The sequence below is a fragment of the Crotalus tigris genome, unplaced genomic scaffold (assembly GCF_016545835.1).
Source record: "Crotalus tigris isolate CLP2741 ecotype Arizona unplaced genomic scaffold, ASM1654583v1 scf7180000017543.2237141, whole genome shotgun sequence".
Taxonomy (NCBI): Eukaryota; Metazoa; Chordata; class Lepidosauria; order Squamata; family Viperidae; genus Crotalus; species Crotalus tigris.
The window spans coordinates 703001-725133 of NW_024096463.1; the positions used below are offsets into that span (position 1 = coordinate 703001).

Genomic DNA, 22133 nt, shown 5'->3' on the forward strand with positions numbered 1-22133 from the left:
CCCAGCCCGTTCATGTCGAGCCTGCTTGGCTAGGCTAGGCAAAGAAAAGCCACGGAGCTGTGAGCTCAGATCGAGGCAGGCCGGGGAAGGGGGTGAAGAAGAGGAGGGGGATTGGGAGAGAGGAAACGCCAAGCTTGTCCTCACCTCTCCCAGACCTCCTGTGCCAACTCACAGGAACACCTGGTTTCATATTTACACTGCAAAAGTTTTTCTTGTGCAGAGGAGAGAGGAAAAACAATTGCGGAACAATCGGGAATCCCTTGCAAGGCACCATGTACCTTGGCACTTATTTCCTAACACCTTCCCCCTGTGTTTTCTGCTCTACCCCAAATTTGCCTCCCTTCCACTCTCCTTATGCAGCCATCTATTGTCTTAATACAGCCCTAAGTCTGTCTCACTTTCAACGCCCCCTAAAATTCTTCATTCAGGCAGGCTTCCAGAGTTTGGCTGGCAGATGCAGGTAACCCCTCCCCCCTGTCCTGCCGCCTTCCGTGGCACCACTCCGCATCCCGTGCCTCAAGCTTCCATGGCACAGAACCGCTGGCATGGTCCCAATGGCCGCTGATGTGCTCCCCATTGCCGGCAACCATGCAAGCCCTGGCAATTACTCCAGCTGAAGCGGGTGGCTGGGAGGCTGCTGCAGCACCGATCTTCTGCACCCGTCAGCTGGTGACCCCCCCGAATGTGTGCTTGTCAGCTGGGAGGCCTGGCAACAGAGCCAGCCGGCATGGAGGGCAATGGGGAGGCGGTGGGTCGGTGGGCAGGTTCCCGCCTGTCTGCGAATGTCGGGCCCACGGGACTCGACACAGAGTCGACGGTTGACATAACTTCCCTCTCGGATGAGAAAGAAGTAATCTCTCCTGCCTGTGTCTCTTCCCCCCCTCAAGCGACAACAAGAGGTTGTAAACAACTAAGTCAGCCATTGCAGGAAGCCCTGGAATGGCCAGTCCAGAGCGCCTGGTTGCAGTGCTGGATGTCTTTTGCTCCTCCTAGAAGCCGTTGGCAAGAGAAAGAAGTCATTCAAACTTCAAGCTAGCTACTGGATGCCTATTTGCACTTTTTTTCCTTTTGTTTTTTGGAGTACTTGTCTGCCAACCCACCCCATCTTTAAAAGAAAAAGTCTTCCACCCAAGCATAATTTTTAAGGATTTTAAGGATCTTTGAGAGGAAGAGAGGGAGAGAGAAATAGAGAGAGGGAGAGAAAGAGGGAAAGAGAAATAGAGAGAGGGAGAGAGAGAAAGAGAGAGTGACAGGGAGAGAAAGAGAAATAGGGAGAGAGAAAGAGGAGAGGGAGAAAGGGAGAGAGAAAGAAAGGGAGACAGACGGAGAGAAAGAGAGGGAGAAAGAGAGAGGGAGAGAAAGAGGGAGAAAGAAAGGGAGAGAAAGAGGGAGAGAGAAAGGAAGAGAGGGAGAGAAAGAGAGGGAGAGAGAAAGAGGGAGAGAGGGAGGGAGAGAGGGAGGGAGAAAGAAAGAAAGAAAGAGGGAGAGAGAAAGAAAGGGAGACAGAGAGAGAGAGGGAGAAAGAGGGAGAGATTAATTAGTAACATGGTTGTTAAGTGAACCTAGTTTCCCCCATTAACGTTGCTTGTCTTAAGGTTGCAAAAGGCGATCACATGACCCTGGAACAATGTGACCATCGTAAGTATGAATCAGTTGCCAAGCATCAAAATGTAAATCACATGACCCTGGGGATGCTGCAATGGTCATAAGTGTGAAAAATGGTCATATCATTTTTTTCAGTGCCGTTGTAACTTTGAACAGTCACTAAGCAAACTGTTGTAAGTCAAGGACTACCTGTACTTTATCACTTTTTCCCATTTTTTTTCTTCAAGTTTTTGACACCTCGCTAGGTGACTGGTGGTACTCGAATGTTGCCATATTCTAAAAGTGGTACAATCGGTGAAAAGGTTGAAAAGCCCTGATGTAAAGGCTAACTGTATAAATAGTTGTGCAGCAACCTTTAGGGCTGCTTCTGTTCTGAGTTAATAAACTTGTTTGCTGTTTCAACACTCTGCCTTGTTCAATGGCCTAAAGAACTGAAGATATAACAAGTTTAATCTGGACTTCTTCTTCTTCCAGTTTCATCTGGCTAGATATAAAAGGACATGTCCGGTGTTATAACTGTTGTTCAATTGTCTAAATCAGTGGTGGCGAACCTTTTAGAGACTGAGTGCCCAAACTGCAACTCAAAACCCACTTATGTATTGCCGGGTGCCAGGTGGGCGTGGCCCACTGGTAGGCATGGCCTGCTGGGTGGGCATGGCTATGGTGGTCACATCAGACTGGGCAGGCATGGCCATGGTGGGCGTGGCCAGCATGGGGAAGAAGCGGCGAGGAGGCTCTTTGCCCAGCCAGTCCAGCCCAGCCCAATTCAGATGCATGGCTATGGAGTGATTTTGCAGCCCCCCAGCAGCCCAATCCAGGCTCTGGAGGGTTGGAAAAGGACTCTGGAGCCTGGATTGGCTGGGGGGGGGGCGTGAAATCGGTCTATAGCCTTAGATCCAGGCGGCAGAGGCCTTTTTCAAGCCTTTGGAGCTCGGATGCATGATTGGTGCACGTGGATAGGGGGAGGGGAGCAGTCCGGCCAAGCCTCTCTCTGGGGCGATGGCGCCCGTGTCCACAAGGATGGCTCTGCATGCCACCTGTGGCACACATGCCATAGGTTCGCCACCATGGGTCTAGATTGTCTAAGTTCTCAATATATTGTGTTTGTTGATCAGTTTCTGTTGCTTTTTGAGTTGTAATTTTAAGGTGACATCTTTGTCTTTCACTCTGGAGTTCATTAGTTCAGTGGCTTCAAGGATTTTTTCTAGTATAAGTTTATAGTTAAGTTGTGGGTACGATTCCTCCATTTCTATGGTGATTAGAGATAGTCTTTTGGTGGAGGCTATGTTTAGTAAAAGTCAGCAAATGTCCACCTCTACTATTCCTAGAAGTTGTTTTCATCACCCAGCTGTTTCAGGTTCTTATCTTTTTTAGATAGTGTGAAGGACAAATCTAGGGAGTAAGCAGGCCTCACAGTCAAAAAAATTCAGTTGCTGTAGCACACTACGCCACAAGATGTCCCCAGTAGGCTATGAAATCTTTTTTCAGACACCAGTTAGGCTTTTATCCAGTTTAAAAAAATATTTTTTTCAACTTAACAAACAGATAAGATGATAGGTCCCTGTAATAGAAACTTTTTGGGTCCCCAAAGTATCCAAAGAATGGAAATCCAGTCATTTAGTTGTTTAGATTAGTTATACTTTTCTTTTCAAAGCTTAGTTTCCCAAAGTAGGCAGATGCCGCTGTGTTAAAAGCGGGGAAGAAATTTCAGAAGGCTTTCACAGGAAGGTAGTTGGGGTAAAAGAAAGGTAAGGAAATGTCTCACCCAAATCTTCCGCAGTGCTTTCGTTGTGCTTGGTAGTAATTTTGGCTTTCAGCTGGCATGGCTTAGTGATCGGCCATGTTGATGGCCAATCTTTTCTCCGACAGTCCAAAGGAGCTGCCTGGGATCAAATGGAAGGGCTGCTACCCTTCCACAATCTGTCAAGGGTCCTCCTCACGGTCGTCGCCCCTCCAAGGCGACTTATGATCTTTTTCAGGGTCGCCCGACAAAGGGAAACCAGGTGGTGGAGAGAGTGCTCTCTCCGCACATCCGCCAGCGCTGCGATCCAGAACCAGCAGCCAGCAATTAAGACTCTTATGCCTCTTCGTGGGTATGTTTCCTGCATCTCCTGATTGTTGTTTGGGTTTTTCTTTTTTCTTGTCTCTGCCTATCTCATTGTTTGTTTTCTTGGGATTTATGTATGGTTTTGGGTTCTAGAGATTCTAAAGATTCTAAAGACAAATAAATAGTTATGAATTACTAGGCTTGCTGCCTAGTAAGTGTGAGGTACACAAGAAATGTACATGTTGTGATTTTCCATTTTTGCTACAGAAATAGGCATATAGAGGCACTTAGTAAGGTATTTTTAGAAAAGGAGATATGGTAAACTGGAGGAATAGAAACTATATAGACTGACTTAAAGTATACATTTAGAATAGTGCACATTAATGCAGAATAGCATATAGCTTATGAATAACATATTATTCATTTATATAAGTTTATTCTTTATAAAAACTGCCTAGAGCTAGTATTTTAAAGTATAATTATGAACCAAAGTGCAGCCATATTAAACCGAAGCATGAACTCTGTTACACACATAGCTTCTAGATGCAAAGCAGGCATTCTTATAGAAAAACAAGGGAAGACATAAATCCTTTATAATTGCAATTATTCGTATGGGTGGCAATTCACCTTGTAGATAAGGCTATACCCCGAGTTATCAGGATGTTACAAACCATGTCACAGAAAAGGAAGGGGAGATAAGACAGGAACAAAAGGGGCCTTTTTGATCTAATAATTGGTAATTAAAATGATTACTAGGTGATCGGAAAGCATATGACCGGGTGGGCCTATCAACTGGGCTTACTTTGGAAGGATGTGGCATGATGCACGGGACAGGGTATAAAAACCTATGCAAAAATTGATTTGTGTGTGAACTCTGGGATTTGCCACTACCAAGAGTTCCATCGCTTTTGCAAAAACTTCAATAAAACTTGTTTTGTTTTCCAACACCCTTGGAGTTGAATTTTTATTCCTCACATAAGGCAGGATGCAGGATGACAAAAAAGGCAGAGATAGGAAGCAGATAGCGGATGGGCAGAAGTGGAGAGAGTTCCTCACTTTACTGAGGCTCAGAGCTGGAAGGAACCAAGCCTTGACAGGATTGGGGCAGCTTCTCAGCTAATGGCTGGCTGCATTCGTATAATGACTGCAATGGGGAGTGCCAGAATTGCTGTTGCTAAGTGATGTAATCACATGCTGTTTTGCTTTATTACTGTATCATTTAGCAATGGAAATTCTGGTCCCAACTGTGGTAGTAAGTCAAAGACTAACTGCAAAAACTTACAACTGCTTCTTCTGTTTCTCTGAGACACAACTGAACTGTTCCAAAATTTAAATTTGATTTTTTTTAAAAAAAAGATAAAGAACAGTGCTGTGCCACATGAGGAAAACATGGAGAAAATTATTATTTGTTTTGCAACAAACAAAGCCCTATTATCGTTTAATGTAGTGTATTTGAGGACAGATTGCAAAAGCATAGTTCTAATTTTTGCTCAACCACAAACTAAAGATTTTTCTTAGTCTATTTCATGGAAAACTGAAGGCAGAGACCCATTTTGACTGGACTTAAAAGACGTCTTTGTTACAGAAATCTTTTGAAAATACTGGCAATTACATTTCCTGTAATTAAATTCTATTTTAATTTTTTAAAAACATCCATCTCTGTTTCACTTTCCTACATTCTCCTTTGAGGATTTTTGACTTGGCTGGCACACGAGAAGGAGACTGCAAGGTATCTTAAATAGCATTAATGCTCCTTGTAAGCTTAATGTTATTCTGCCCTGAAGATTTTCATAAATGAGGTTTGCAGCCCCAGTGCAAGACTGCTTTATCAAGATAACCTCTCCACCTTGTTCTCAAGGGTTTACAGAACCTGGACTTAAAATAAACCATCTCTTTTGACCCAAGTCTGTATGTGGATCATGAAGCTACCGTGTTTTCCCCAAAATTAGACAGAGTGATAGCAAAAGGCTCCATCGCTGCTGTGCACCGCTGCTGGGGCTTTCTTCATACTTTGCCCTGCTCTGTGGCAGCCGCTGCCTCCTTCGCTGTCAACTCTCCCATAACTTGCGCCGCCACTGGAGAGAATAGAAAATAGGGAGGGAGCAGCTCTGCACAGAGATGCAGAGCAGAGAAGAGCATTTGCTTGCCACACTGCATCGCGCCATGTCTCCCTTCTCCGTTCTGGAAATGGCAGCCCCATTTCCTGCCGTTTCTCCTCCTAGCGCTGCTGTAGAATATGGTGCACCACTGCCCAGCTTCTCTCTTTTCCTGAAAGCATTTCTTCACTAACCTGCTTTCCAGCTCTGGTGCGTTTCTCTCCTGCTGCAGGGAAACAGAGTTTGTGGGACTAAAAAAAGTTCAGTCAGACCTTCCAACTTCTTGCAAAAAAAAAAAAAAAAAAAAGATCTTGCAAGAAGTTGGAAGGTCAGACTGAGCTCAGGAGGGGAGTGAAAGGGAAGGTCGCCGAGCAAGGAATAGCCTGGCTGGGGGGCCCTGAAGTAAGTGGGTGTGGGGCGCATGGGGCAGCTCCACCCCCTCTCCCATCTGCCTCACCTCATTGTGGTGGCAGCGGTATGATGTGCCATGCGGCCTCTTGCAGCGAGTGGCCACAGAAGTGGGTTGGCAGCCACGTGGGCTCCTGCTGGACAAGGCTGTTGGTGCCGCCACCACGAGGCGAGGCAGGTGTCACAAAAAATATAAGTCATCCCTCCAAAATAAGACCTAATGCTTCTTTTGGAGGCAAAAATAATATCAGACCGGGTCTTACTTTCGGAGAAACATGGTAGGTTAAAATAGATGTCTACAACTAAGTTAAAAGTGTTTCCACTATAAATAGAATGAGCACATGTGAGTTTCAATACCTAGAGAAAAAATATTTTTCTGGTGCTGTATAATCTAAGAATGATATTTGTACGTGATTCATGATTTGTTAGGAAACATTGGCTAAAATTGTGACTTTTAAATCAGCTACAGTCCAGGAAAACAAGTTTTCTCCCCATTCTCTCTGGCTAATTGTTCCTGATTTTTCCACAGTATTTCTATTATGTCCTGTGCAACAGACTAAAACATTTTCATTCTCTTGACTAAATAATGCAGGATTTTCATAAATGCCAAACACATTTCAAAACAGTCTCTCCCTCTTGCTGGACCAACAGATACAATATAGGAAAAGGAGATGGTATCCACATTTCTATCAGTCCTTTAGCAAATGACAAAGAGATGATTCCTGATCTCTGTTCAGATAACCTAGTAGATATAATTGGTTTATGCTTTTCATGAAAAATAGAATTTTTAATATATTTTATTGGTTTTTTAATTTTAACAAAAAGTATATATATGTATATGTATATGTATTTTTTATCCTTAATACAATCCATAAAGCCAAGGTTCTTTTTTGTTTTTTCCATACTAATTTTAACTTTCATATTTCTGTACCAAGCAAATTTCCATAAAGCAAAAAAATAATCTAACTAATTTAAACATACATGTATATAATTGAATTTTTCTTACTTCTAACTCTAGATCATTATCCTTAAAACAATCCATAAAACTAGCATTGCCTTTTAATCCATTAAACAGTTTTAGATTTCTTTTTCAGTCTAATTCGGTTTTTTTTTTCTATGCCACACAGGCTTCCATAAAAGCGCTTCCCTTTCAACCAATCCATTCTTGTTGCTTGTAATAATCTTTGAGAAAATATAAATCCCTTCCTCTGTAGTAAACGTCTTTTTTCCCTTTCAACCAATAAATCCATCCTTGTTGCTTGTACTAATCTTTGAATAAATATAAATCCCTTCCTCTGCAGTAAACGTCTTTTTCTCTTCTCCTTGCAGCGTCGTTGCTTTGTAGTTTGAGATCTTAGTCTTTGCTTCTTCTGATTCTCTAAGTTGCTGAAGAGAGGGTTGTCAGATGAAGTAAATTCCTCTTCTATCTCTGTAGATTCCTCTTTTGGTACATTTTGATTTATACCATAATCAGTTGTAGCCTGAACATCAGTTTAATCAAATGTAGTAGAATCTCTAGATCTTGATTCTAAAGTACAGTTTTTAAATGTAGCACATATTTCTGCAGTGACCTCATAGATCTTTTCCAATATAAGTGCACAGTTCAATAGTGGCTGAGGTTTCTCCATTTTAATACTAATGCTTAAAAGAAGATCTCTTTTTCTTTTTGTGGAGGCTATATTTAATGCAAATAACATCCACCCCCACAGCTTCCACAGCTGCACATCTTATCTTTCCCTCAAAAGTATTTTGAGATTCAGTAGGAAAATAAGCAGAAAACACAGTATTAACCTTTTGCCACTAGATGCCCTCAGTGAGTTAAAAAAAGTCTTTTCTAAAAATCAATTCCTTTTTTCTATCTTTTGAAGTAATATATATATATAAAAAAGAAAAATAATACAGTTCTTAAAAAGAGAGGAGAGAGAAAATCTTTTCCATCTTTTTTCCCTTTTTAGCATCCAAATAAAATATATATCAAAGTAAAATATAGTCTTTTTTAGTATTTATAAAATGCTTTTCTTCCCAAAAAAAAACAGAAGCCGCCTGTCCAAGCCAGGGAAATAATTCCAAAAGCTCTTACAGGTACCCAAACAAAAAAAAAGTAAAAAAGAGAGAGTTACAAGAAACAATTCTCACTGGATTCACCACGGGGGCACTCAAAGCTTAGATGTTGTCTGACTTTCAGTCTGAAGCGGCAGGGCGATCGGCCATTTTACTGGCCGATCTTCTTCTCTGTCGGTCCTCAGCAATTCGTCTGGACAGCTGGAGGACCGGCAGCCTCCTCGATGGAAGTCGCACCCTCCAAGGCGACTTTGGACCCGTATAAGGGTCCACCGACGGAGGGAATGCTAGCCGACGAGGAAAGAAGTCTCCCCGTGTGACTAGTGACATCGCGAACTGGAACCGGAAGCCACAGCTCAGCTTCTTTCTTGATGCACAGTTTGAAGAGCTATAAGGAGAGGGTGGATTAAATATAAGGAGGGTCATGTATTTGATATAATGTTTGAAAAGAATATGAAACAATATCTACACATTTACTTCAGACAGTATTTAATATTTATTTGCTAGGTATATGTAGGGATGTTGCTCATAGTATGTTTAGGTGTGTGTCATGTATGTGTTTCACTTTGAGAGCAGACAACTAAATTTCATTTTTGATGTGTGCCGTTGTGCCCACAGTAAAAAAAATGACAATAAAGGTTATCTTATCTTATCTTAGAATATCAGAAATACCAATTATGCAAAAACACTATTTTTGCATCGGCTCTTATAGCTACCTAAGTCTTTTTGTAACAAAAGGGTAGCTGTCCTGTGTTTTGTTTCTAATCTGTAACGATATAAAGCAATATGCACCCATCAAATCAAAGTTTTTACTCTCAGCTGTTGATTTTAATGTTAGTGCTGTTTCATTCATTCGAAGTTTCTTAGATAGACTGAATGGGAGCCTATCTTAGATGCATTGAAATCTACTCTTCTTTACTTTTCTTTCTTACAGAAAAAAATATATTAGAGATGTGTAAACAAATACACCAATCATTTTGAAATTCTAAATGGTTAAAATATATACACAGGAACCCAGGAGCACATGTAAAATCTTGAGAAAATGTATGAACTGAAAAATGCTTTAATATATTTATATTTAGAATATAAATATGTATAATATATTTTAATATATAACATTACAAATATTATTAATCCATGTTTGCAAATTCTTGCATTTCTTTAAAAAGATCACTCCTGGTTTGAAATAAATCTTGATTCAGGAGCCCTTCCACAGTCCCCGAGCTACCATTTGATGTTGTAATGGCTGAATTGGAGATAAACTGAGCCTAAAATTGTCTGGAATGCCAGCCAGCTCTATCGATCCAAGCCAAAGAAAACTCCAGCTATCTAGGAGTAATTTTTATAGGCATAAATAAGTGAAAATTTGGGGAAAATAACCAGGTACCAATAACATTAAATTGCCTAGACTACACTCTGGACAAACTCGATAAAGGCCCAGTGGCCTTAGAAATTAACAAAATAAATTAAGGCATGATTATAATGATTACTGTAAATAATTTTAGGTAATTATTTTCATAATTTATATGTTATTCAACTGCAGAAAGGCTCTAATTGATAGGACAAAGAATTTGAAATATACTGCCCCTTGGAAATTACTGTAGGCCATCACGGTGTTCTCCCCATAGAAACCTAGTAAACCATTAATAACTGTTTGCTGTCATTATATAAAAAACACACTGACACCATCATCAGATTTCATAAATTAAGAAGACATGAAGAAATGTCTTAGTAACAAGTTTTTTTTCTTTTTCCTTTCTTCTTTATTCTAGTTTAATATTCTGGTTTCTCACTGATATAAATAAGATCAGCATTCCTTAGTTTGGATATGTCAAGTCTAAATACAAACTAAATTTTTATGCCTCAAATGAGAACACAATACTTCACAAACCATAATTTGGCAAGCTGTGGATGTAGTCACATTTGCTAATTTGTTGTACATATAAATGGCCTAGATGTCAGAACCCATTCTTTCCTGGGGGGGGGGGGGAATCTATCTCATTTCTTTCCTAATTCATTTCTTTCTGAGGGTTCTGCCATTCTCCTGAGGGGGAGGGGATGTTATTCTGCTTTGCTACAATGTATCCTTTCCGCTGTTCCAACATACTTACTCTTTGAACTGTCTCTTCCTTAATGTTACCTTGGGGTGAGAAATAAATGTGCCTCCGGCCATCTGGCTTATCTCTTGCTGTGGAAGGGAAGGTGCGAAGACCCAACATCATCTTCACAAGCATGGGAAAGGACCCCGTTATCAGCTCCTTTCCCACAGTGGACTTAACTTCTGGGGATTGGCCCATTCAAACTGACTGGATGAACTATCAGAGTGAGATTATGCTTGGGACTCTTTTAACCTATTGATCTGAGCAGGAAACTCTCAGATCCTGTCTATCATGCCTGCTATCAGCTTCTCCTAATAAAAGTTCCTTTTGGAAAGAAACTGTTCCAAGAGTCCTGCTTTCTTGGGATGAAGTTTTGAAGTGGGCCCTGACATTAAAGAAACTCTCTTCAAGTAAATACTATGCTCCAGCTAGTGAATTTCATTCATACGTATATGCGAACCCTGGGCATCATATTAGCCTAAGTTAAAAGAAAGAAAAACAAACACCAGGATAGAATAAACCAGACTGTTTAATGTAAACAAGCCTGTGGTTAAAAAATCACTAAGCTTTTGTCGGCCAGAATGCCGACATCGTCAGAGTTGGAGTAAAAGGAGATCTGGGAGCCAGCCTATATAATGACCTCTCTCTGCGCCAAGCTTCTCGAGCGTGTCATCGGCCCGTTGATTGTGCTTGTCCGTAATGCGCTGAGTTGTTCCGCATCTGGCAGACTGTCCCTGGCCTCGATGGTTGTTCTTCGATCCTCAATCGCTCTTCTGGTGCGTGTACAAGCACCTGGGGGGTGGCTGTCAAAACATCTCTGTGCCTTGTCTCCCTCCCCTCCCCTCTTGGGGGGATCTCAGATGCTGTTTCTCAAGCTGCAATTAGGGCACATTATTGGGCCATTATCCTCCCCCATCCCAAGGCCGCTGTTTTTCTGCCTGTAACTCTCCCGCCCCAGTCCTGCGAAGGATGGCTGTTCTGGCGTTCCTGCTCTCCACCTCCCCCCCTCATTCCAGATCGCCATTGCGCATCTATCCCCGGTTCATGGCCATGACATGCCATTGGTCCATCATCCCCTCCCATGGAAGTCGTAGCCTATTGCCCCAATCATGTAGGGAGCTGTCTCATTGTTTCGATCCCTGGTTTCTCTCCCCTTTAACCAGGTCATCGTTCTCTCTAAAGATTGTAGCTGCCTCATGGGATCATTCTGCCACCCCGATTCTACAAGGGATGAACTAGCTGTCTCCTCTGTGGATCGCAGTGCTGTCTCTCCCACCTTCCAAGTGCACCCCTGCCCTGCCAGGCAAGCGGAACTGTGGGCAGCGGAGGGCATGAAGAGCCCCGATCCCAGCACAGTCCCTCCCTACTCTCCTCCTCCCCCCTCAGAAGAGCTGTGGAGCTCAGGAGTCTCCCCTGTGCCCCCCACTCTGCCCCGGTCCCCGGGCTTGCTGGCCACCTTTCTCCCAAAAGGAAGGAGATGAGCTACCTTGGCAGCAGTTGCTGGGCATTGGATGGGCATTTTTCTAGTCCAGCTCCTTCTCCCCCCCCCAGTGACATGAGGGTATGACAGACCGTACCAATCCACTTTGGAGCTGCTGAGCTGGCACCCCGATTCAAGAGGGGGGACCCCCCTGCCCAACATTCTGCGATTAAGAGGCTCTGGTAAGTGTTGGAAGGGGGAGTCAGAGGGGCATTGCGCCCACCCAGATGGCCTCCAAGGACTGTTTGTATCATTGAAAGTTCTGTTATTGTGTTTTTGGGAGGTGGAGTGAGTGGGGGATTTTTATTTTTTGCCTTGTTTTGCTCTTTTAAAGAGAATGCGCCCCAACGCCCCCCTGCATAGCCAGAAGCCTTACCCATCGCCATTCACCTGCTGTGTTCCCCCAGCCCCTCTCTTTCCCTTCCTTTGAAACAACCCCCCCCCAATCCTCCCATTCCTTCCTTTTGAATTAAAACGAGAGAAAGCCAAGTTTTTTCTTTTGTGGTCTTTACATATTTAAACTGCAGCTAGAAGGAAGTGGAGAAGGAAACCACTGCGAGACACTCTTCTGTTTTAACTTTTTTTCCTTGTTGCTTTTTGGAGTTTTCATCCTGCTTTCGTGAGAGGGCAGCGTTTGGGAGTTTAGCTGCCCTTCTCCTCCAAGCCATCAGCTGAGGAAGACACCCTCCTGTCCACCCACCAGAGACCCACTGCATCTCCTCCAATCCTGCCCAGCCCCCACAGGCATCCGTCCCCAGGAGCAACATTGAGCTGGCCACAGCCACTCAGTCTGCCATGCCCACCATAGCCACGCCCACCCAGTGGGCCATGCCCACCCAGCACCCGGCGATACATAAGTGGGTTTTGGGTTGCAGTTTGGGCACTGGGTCTCTAAAAGGTTTGCCATCACTGTACTAGGATGATTCCTTGCCTAGTGTGCTCCTGCCTCCAAGTCCAAAGCCACTCAGGGGGCAAACACAAACTGAAAGTATGAAAGTAATTAAAGTCTTGTCAGTTACAGGCAGCAGTCATGAATAGGTTAATTAAGTTCACAGAACTGAGTTTGTTAATTTGCACTTAACACTGTTTAGAGATGTACTGCATTGTGGCCAAAAGCAGCTCAGGAAGCCTATTTTAACTTTGAATGGTCACTGACCAGCTTTCTCCAATGTGGGCATCTTCCAGATCAAGTCCCGAAACTGTCAATAGTCACACATTTGGAAGTATAGAGTGCCTCCATTTTTCTTATGGTATTACTGTGTTTGTTTGCTATACAGTATATATACTTCACAGTGCTTTACAGCCTTTCTAAGCAGTTTACAAAGTCAGTATATTTTCCCCAACAATCTGGATCCTCAATTTACTGACCTTGGAAGAATGGAAGGCTGAGTCAACCTCAAGCTCCATCAGGATCGAACTCCAGACTGTGGGCAGAATTACTCTGCAACTGTCATGGATCTGCCCCTGAACCCCTCTCTGGACACAAGTTTAAAGGAGGAGTATGAGTCTATACTTTCTCCTGATCCAAGGACACATAAGGCAGAGAGGAGACAAGTACAACACTGATTGGCTAGACTAATTGCGAGGAAGCAACCTTGCCTCTCGTGAAGGGCTACACAGGCATCACCTATTTAATCCCACCCCAAGGAATTGAGTGTTGCTGGAGCAACATGCCAAGTTCCATGCCTTGTGTGCTTGTGCTGTGTATCCTCACCCGTTCGACTCATGGACTGCTTTCCTGGACTTCATGTTTGTTCCTTGGACTCGGTTCCCACTGGCTCTTCCTGTGCTGAGTTCAGAATCCAAACCTGCGCAATGGGGATGCTTTCTGATGACATGTTTGGAGGGGGTCTGAATAAACACCTGTAGAACTCTTGCTGTATGTGCGTGTGTGTGAGGGAGCGGAGCAGCACAGCAATACTGCATTCTAATCATTGCACCACCAGGGCTCCTAATAGAAAATTACAGTATATCTTACTTAACCAATTGATTATTTTATGGACAATTAATAAAATATTAACAGTAGATTTTTTTTCTCTTGAGTTAAATATAAACTTGTAGTGAGATGAGCAGCAAACAAACAAATAAATAAACAGTAATACCATATTAGCAATTGAATTTACTTTTTTGATATGACTGTCAAAGTAAAGTAGAGGACATGTGACACTTTAGGAAATATAGCTAGAATTAAAATTGGAAATAATGCATTTTAATTTTGAAGGTCAATTTGTTTTTGTTTCCAGGGAATCTTGTCCACATTAATCTATCTGTTAAAGAGCCACTATGTGCCACAAAGAATTATGGAGGATATTTTAGAGCATATCGTTAGTTCATGCCAGGATCTTGTGAAATCTCTTGGGCTCACTTGTCATCATGTATGAATTCCCTTACAGTTTGTTCATTGCAGAAAGCAATCTGTATTTCATATTACTAATTGTTCATTCAAACTTTATTACTTCCAGACTTCAAAGAAACCACCAGAAAATATAACTAAAACAATATACTAACATAAAATTATTTATCTGTCTATTTTTTTCTACTGGTAGAGCAATATATTTTAGAAAAACAGGAATTCTTTTTTTCTTTATTTTATAATTTAACCATTAAATGAATTGTATACATACATTAAGATGTTTTTTATATAATCTGCCTTTAATTATTGGAAATATTTTGTCTTTTATTGAATTTTTTTAAAAAAGATATGTGTTAACAATAAGCAAATATTATTTTATTCAACACAAAATATGAACTCTCCATGACAATTATTTGACTGCTCTATAAGATACTAAATTATCTATTTGGTCTACACATTTGCCTATATACCTGCCTATAAAGTCACCAAGAGTCAAACAACAACAAATATAAAATAAATAAATACATTCAAACTGTAATATTATGATTATTTTAAAAGTCTGTAAAACAGAATGTCACATATTCAGAAAGAATTGTGAATTAAATATCACTGAAATTATTACTTACCTCTACATGTTGACAAGTTTGAATTAATTTAGCCAAAAGTGTTTCCAGTTCAGTGTTTCTTTTGATAAGGTTGGTAAGATTACTTTCTAAATTTTGCTGTATTAAAAAAAAAGAAGAGTTGGTATAGTACTTAGCATTACATATAAAATAAAAACAGTACATGTAAATAAAATTATTTGAGAAATTAAAATAAATTGATCTTCAAATGTTTGTTCATTGGTAGGAAGGAAGATGATTTGCCTGCAAATATATATTCCATATATATATATTTATAAATATAAATATATTCTAACATATGCCAGTGAAACATGGAAACTAACCTCACAATTGATACAAAAGTTAAGAGTGGCACAATGAGCCAAGGAAAGATACATGCTTGGCATTACAAGACAAGATAGAAAGACCTGCACATGGATTAGAGAACAAATAAAAGTACATCTTCAAGAGAGTAAAAGAATTGAAATGGAAATGGGCTGGTCACATAGTAAGAAGAACTGATCGCAGGTGGACCAAAGCAGTCACAGAATGGATCCCACTTGATAAAAAGCGTCCATGAAAGAGACCTAAAACAAGATGGACCGGTGATATCAGCAAGTATTGCAGGCCTAATTGGCAAAAGAAAGCTCTGGACTGTATTAGTTGGAAATATGTGGAAGACGCCTTTATCCTGCATTGGATAGAAAATGGCTAAAATGATGATGATAAATATAAATACTGTAAATATGAATATAAATACAATAATACAGTGTATACAATATATACATTCTATGTATATTTGGAGCTCATAATCCTAGCCTTCTCACATCTGGGCTACTCCTCTCAATTCAGAGTAGAAGTCATAATTATGTCCTTAATTAATAGCTATTACTGTATATCTTCTCAGTAGCTATATATATATATATATATATATATATATATATATAAAATTAATCTAAAAATTGAGGAACGTAGTCTCCTGGGTGTATACATATTCAAAAGATAAAAACGAGCACCAGGAGGTAAAACAATTAAATGTTTAATAAATAGATAACCTAGCTTTTGATGGCTGTATTGCTGCCATCATCGTCAGGGTGTTAAAAGCCAGAGGGTGGGGGAACTCGTCTATAAGCACAAACGCGCCTGCACACGGCTCATAGACCTCGTTATGGGGCCCGGTCGATTGATCCATCACTCATGTCAGAAGTATTTCTGAGTTCCTAAGTTCTTGCAGCTGATTACTTCTCTGTTGCGTGCGGCTCCTAGGCTGGGAGGCGAGCATTCCATGTCACTTCGCACTAGAGTAACCTGTGTAACTACAGACCGATCCTGCGATGAAATCCCGGATCCGGCTATCTCCTTCCCCCGTGTTTGACGTATCACTTTCAGGGGGCATGCCACCCCATCCATGCTCCCATCTTCCCCTATAGCCCCCAACCCGCCGCCCTTCCGTGCGTGGGATGCAAAGCAGTTCGTTGCGATCTCCGTTCCTGTCAGTTTGGCGTCCGATTCAACTCTCCCCTCGGAGGAAATTCCAACTGCGGTCTTCGCGCGTGCGCCCTCCCGCTTCCACCGTGCTACTTGGGAACGCATGATGGGACCCTTAATGTGGCGGTTGCAGTCATCATCCACTCCAGGGGTTCCGATCTTCAAATAGGCATCCAAGCCAGGTACAATAAGCGGATCCTCCGGAATGCAAGCACCAAAACCGCCGTGAGGAGAGCTGTCTTGTTTCACCTCAAGAGTGGGGGGGAGGAGTGCTCTATACTGTTCAGTAGGTCGGACGCAATATCGAGGAGGGGGAGGGGGAAGGGGAGGAGTGTTCGGAGCATCCAGGGCACCAGGGGGTGGGTTGCTGTTGTCAACGAATTCTTCATTCATCAATGGGTGCGTGCAGGAATTGCTAATAGCCGGGGGCACTCCGGATGGTAGGATCGCCCTTACCTCGTTGTCTATCTCTTCGTTGGGACAATCAAGATTGCAAACAGTGGGGTGCTTCCTCCGTCTGGAACAAATGCGTGCCTCCCAAGCTTTCATGACCTGGTGTGCAGGTTGTAACTCCACACATCGATTAATAGACTTACAGTCCGAGAACCAAGCCTCTTTGAGGAGTCTGCCGCTCTTGGAGGCATCACTAGCAATAACCTGCACCCCATTGAAATCAAACCTGTGTCCAAGCTCTACCAGGGAGATTTTGATGCAGGTTGCTCATGGATGGCCTAGGACTGGGGGGACGGTGTGCATGCCCACATAGAGGGCTCTGTGTGCCGCCTGAGGCACACATGCTGTAGGTTTGCCGTCACGGCTCTAGCATGTCCATTTAACAAAACTAAAAGGAAACTCTGTTAGAAACTCTGGATTTGCTTTTTTAAATCTGGTGACATTCCCCCCTCCTGTCCCCAAATAATTCTTAATCAGCAGCATACTGGGAAATACACTGACACAAGGTGTACTTAAATAGTTGACTTCTGAAGGAATTTTATTTTCAGAATGGCAGAACTTCTATTAAAAACTAATGTGTTTTATTGTAGTTATCCTGTCAGTTAATCAATTAAAGCATGTATTAATAGAAGCTTATTTTTTTAGTATTTAATATTTAAATAAAGGAATAGTTGGGTTTCAGCTTGTAAGAAACATACACTAATTAATCCAGTTGTCAGAACCCATATCTATACCTATAGGGTCCCTTATCCTTTCTCCCCTTCCTCTATTTCTTTCTCTCTGCCTTTCATCCTGACCCGAATCTCATTCTCGTCTCTTCCTGGGTTCTGCCATACTCCTGGAGGGGGGGAAGTGCTTGAGGGTTATTGCCTTGATTTTCTCTATCACTACTCTGTAACACTTTGCTTTTCTGCATTATTCTTCTGTGAACTTTCCCATCCCTTAATGTCAGCTAGCAAAGGGAGTGGAAGAATGGAATGCAACCTCTGGCAACTGGTTTATCTCTGCAGTCTCAAGAGAAGGTGTGAAGAGCCGCCAAAACATTGCAGCTATAACCAGAGACAGCCTGATGTTATCTCCCTTTTCCCACGAGGACAATGCTGAAAAGAATGAAGGCAAATATACGTATCACAGGATAATGTTGCAGGATCCAATCTTGGTTGGTCACCTGGATCAGAGGTTTTGTTTTCCAAGCTTTTGGACTTGTGCTGGAGCCCATCTTCAGAGAGAAGTTCCCAGATTGGATCCTGCAACAATGCTAAAAGTTTAGGCTCTGTTAACTTAGAGCAGCGGTTCTCAACCTATGGGTCACGACCCCATTTGGGGTCGATCGACCATTTCACGGGGGTTGCCAAACAAGGCTGTCCGCCATTTTTTCCGCTTTTCTGGCGGGTGCCTTACCTCCCTTGGGCTGGGCCAGCTGGTGGCCCAGCCAGTGGTCGGCCTGCTCCATCTCTGCCGCTTGCCAGCTACGCCTCAGCCGGCGCAGGGGGCGGCACCACGCATGTGTGGCGCTCCCAGGCAAGGAAAGTTCTTGACTTACGACCGGTTGGGTAGTCCTTGACTTACGACCGTTTAGTCCTCGACGTACGACCGGTTGGGGGTCGCAGCATTAAAAAGGTTGAGAACCACTGACTTAGAGAAAGAGAGGCATGCATTTGCTTATCTTTCTTTTTAAATTTAATGGAATTTATATCAAATATTTGTATCAGATGCAGAACTCACTACATTGCAAATGTTCTTGATTGAAACATCCATTACCAATGTTAAGTAATTTACAAATCTTAAAGCATCTGAAATCCCAAGTTGCCTATTCCTACTATATAGTACTTTTTTAAAAAAAACTCATTTTTCACCAAATATACCTGGAGAGTTTAAGACATTAATGTTGGATTGTCAATGTAAAGTATATAAATGAAGCATATTCAAAAACTTTCTGCTTTATTTAGTAGATTGTTGATCCATCAGAAGGAAGGAAAAGAGTTGTAACATATACTCATATGTATGGACAAAATACCTGGTCTTATATAATTAACATAATATGGATCCAAGAATATATTCATTTTCTCACTTGATGAAGTGAAATTGCTCTTACTTCAAACACCTGGAAATATAAGAATGGCATATTTACAACCAGAAATCAAAACATATGCCAATTACAAATGCATGCTAATTGATTGAGGCGCAACCCAATGGCTTGGATGTAATAATATTAATTCAAACTTAAACTGAGATACATACCAGATAATTCAAATAAAGGTTCACAGCAAAGTCTTGCTATGTCTGGATTGGTTACTCTTTGCAACCAATATTTCATTTACAAAATAAGTATCTTTAAGAAACACAATCACAGATTTCAGACATTCCGTTGAAATTACAGACAAAGTTGTTTGAGTTCACAATCTCAAAAATAATCAGAGAAAAAATTCTGACAAAATAAAAGGCATCTGGTTTATAAAAAACTGATACCTTTAAATGGAATTGGTTTTCATGAATACTCTGAGGTATCTCTGACTTTTATTATGATTTTCCTCTGTATCATTTTTAAGACAGCTCCACTGCAAAACCCAAAGATAAAATTAAAATATGTAGATAATTATAGAATAACCTAGATTTAGGCATTTTTAGACACTTAGAATCTTTAAAAACTATTATTCATATTGTTAGATCACCTAGATTTAGAAACCTAGGTGATACGACAATATAAACAGTAATTTAAATATCATATTCCTGGAAATTAGGGGAAAAAACAGATAAACATCTGTTTCCCCTTATTTTTAAGGCAAACTCTAATATTTCTAGGTTTATTTGCCAGATTTCAGTACCAGAATAAGGCTAAAAGAAATTGGAAAGTAAATAATAGGAATTTCTTACAAGTTGCTAATCTAGCCAGTGACATCTTCCTACTACCTAGACTAAAGCACCATTTCTTTTACATATCTTTATTGCTGTGCATTCTCTTCAACACTCTGAGACGTGTGGCTTCCAACAGTTGTTTAATTTTAATAAAGTAAATTCATATTTCAGAATTACTATATAGGTAAGTAAGAGAGGGAGCAAGTTGCAGGGAATATAGATATACCATATTTGGCCAGCAAAATTCTAGAGATCAATAAATGATAGCAAAGTGATGCAAAAAACTCTTACTCTCTACCGCAATAGAGTGGTCTTCCAGATTTTTGCACTCCAGGTATGGTACAGCTAATAGAAGAGAGATCTACTACTGGGATCCATCAAAAAGCCAAGTCTTTATTCATTAATGATTGAATAAGTTGAACAAGGACATTTTCCAGCCTCAAGAAATTTATTAAAAGCCTTAGATGTTAAACACAAAAGCTGTACCGCATAAAAACAACCTTTTGTACTGAATAGCCCAATTATATAATTTGCTGTTATGCTTCTTGTAGAATTGCCAACACCAACATGTCGTTTGGAAAACCAATGATAAATTCATCTTTTCTCTTTAAATCTCAGGCATATTGGGGTTAATAAAGAACAAGTGAATTACACAAAATCCCTGGCTGACCTATTAACTCCACCCTTCTTTCTCTGTTTTTCTTCCTCTTCTGGAACATTAAATTACAGCTTGCATATAGGATAGATTTATGCTGGAACAAAAATTTAGCTTGAGGCCAAATACTTTTGCTAAAATCTCTTCTAATCCTACTCAATATAGAATGTGCAGTTCCTAAGTATATAATTTTCCAGGCCCTTTTCAATTTTGAAAAAAAAATGTAAAGGGCATAATCCTATACATTTACCAAAAGGTAAACTTAATTAGCTTGTATAGCTTCTTCCTAAGTAGACATTTTACAACTGAAGTATAATTGATTTAATAATTGGAAATAGTACTCATTTAGCTGAAATGTTAAAGAAGTATTTGAGTGATTTTAAAAATATAATTTACCAGGAAATCACACTTTAATATAGCATTTTTTTAACATTTCATTTACCTATAAAATGCACTGTTTGGTATATAGGATATCTGTTTTAAGAACATGCAAAAAAGATGTTGAATAGGAATCAGCAGTGTGATGTGGTTACTTCCACTATTTGGCTTCATCAGTGGAAGCATAAATTGAAACCACACGAATTAATTATTGAGTATTCTGAATATTATTTATATATCTTTCTTCTTATCCTCTTTTGTATATCAAAACAGATTTATATTTATGTATACCTGGGTACATTTGACCCATGTTCAGCAGTTTATGATATTTAATCATTTCAAAGCACACATATACACACACATTACCATCTTTCTTATGCGAGGTTTCTTGTTTTTATCAAAGAAGAAAAAGTAAGAATTGTTTTCATAAAATACTGAGATTTCTAGAACCACATTGGAGAGTACTTCTATAGCAATGTTTGCTTTTCAGTTACAGTATATACAACGTTTAGCAGATATAAAAAAAATTAAATGTGGCCTTTGACAGAAGACTAGAATTTTAGAGAATTGAAATAAATGTAAGTAAATTTAAATTCCTCAGTAATAATGCCTCAAAAGTACATAAATGGAAAGAAAGAGGGGTTTACACAGTTCTGAGTATTTATTATGGTTATGCAAATCATTTGCTTTGCTTTACCTGGGTATTTTTTGTATCTACATACTCTACATATCCTCACACACCATGGGGAGATCCTCAACATGGCTGATCCAGCCTTAGAGGAGATATGTATTTTTAATATAATAGCAGAATAATAATATGCAATATACAACAAAATCCTATTTTATACGACAAGGTAAATTCGTGTTTTCATTAGAGTGTTTTCATCTATATTTGTATGTAATTAATTATCCTTTCTTGTTTTTCTAGATATTTATTGGAGACTGGCTAAAAGCAGGGGGAACAAATGGAAAATTAGTGTGGAATCTCAATGTAGACACCAAAAGGCAAAGTCTTACCACCCCTTGAATGCCGTTGAACTTTATATAATCTTATCCAGATGTACTGTAAGCTATCAATCTGGGAAGATTCCTGTGTATAGCCTGACAATATTAAAACTATAAATGTATAACTTTTGAAAAAAAATCAGTCCTTGTTTCCTGTTATAAATACAACAGGCTTTGCTTTCTGTAATGAAAGAGAACATTAATGCACAAGATAATCAGAACTAAATAATATACATATTTGTTCAAATTAGCTTTGATCTATTGAGTTTGCAAGTTGCCAGTGATTTTAATCAATATACCACTAGCATGATGCAAAATTAACAGTATGAGTCAAGTCTTGTCTGGACTTGGAAGCTAAATAGGATTGGCTACCCAGGGAATATGGAGATTATAGGAGTGAAAAACTGAAAAACATCCCTGAAGAAAACAGTGCAAAACAATTAAATTTCATTGTCAAGAAAACTGCATAATTATATTCAGGTAATCACAAACAATCAAACTTCACTTGAGAGGCTCTTTCAATTTTCAAATGTTACTGCTTTGAGGG

At 40.4% G+C, this 22133-nt stretch overlaps 1 protein-coding gene across 6 annotated transcripts in view; it reads right to left on the minus strand.

The window, feature by feature from the left end:
- Positions 1-22133, minus strand: part of MID1 (midline 1) — a 422175-nt gene that overhangs the window by 141584 nt on the left and 258458 nt on the right. For 5 of the 6 annotated variants that reach the window (XM_039319806.1, XM_039319559.1, XM_039319721.1 and 2 more), the window contains one exon: positions 14776-14871. The exons of the other annotated variant lie outside the window; for it this stretch is intronic. In XM_039319806.1, the coding sequence (XP_039175740.1) occupies positions 14776-14871 (96 nt within the window). The remainder of the gene's footprint in view (positions 1-14775; positions 14872-22133) is intronic. 6 annotated transcript variants of the gene reach the window in all.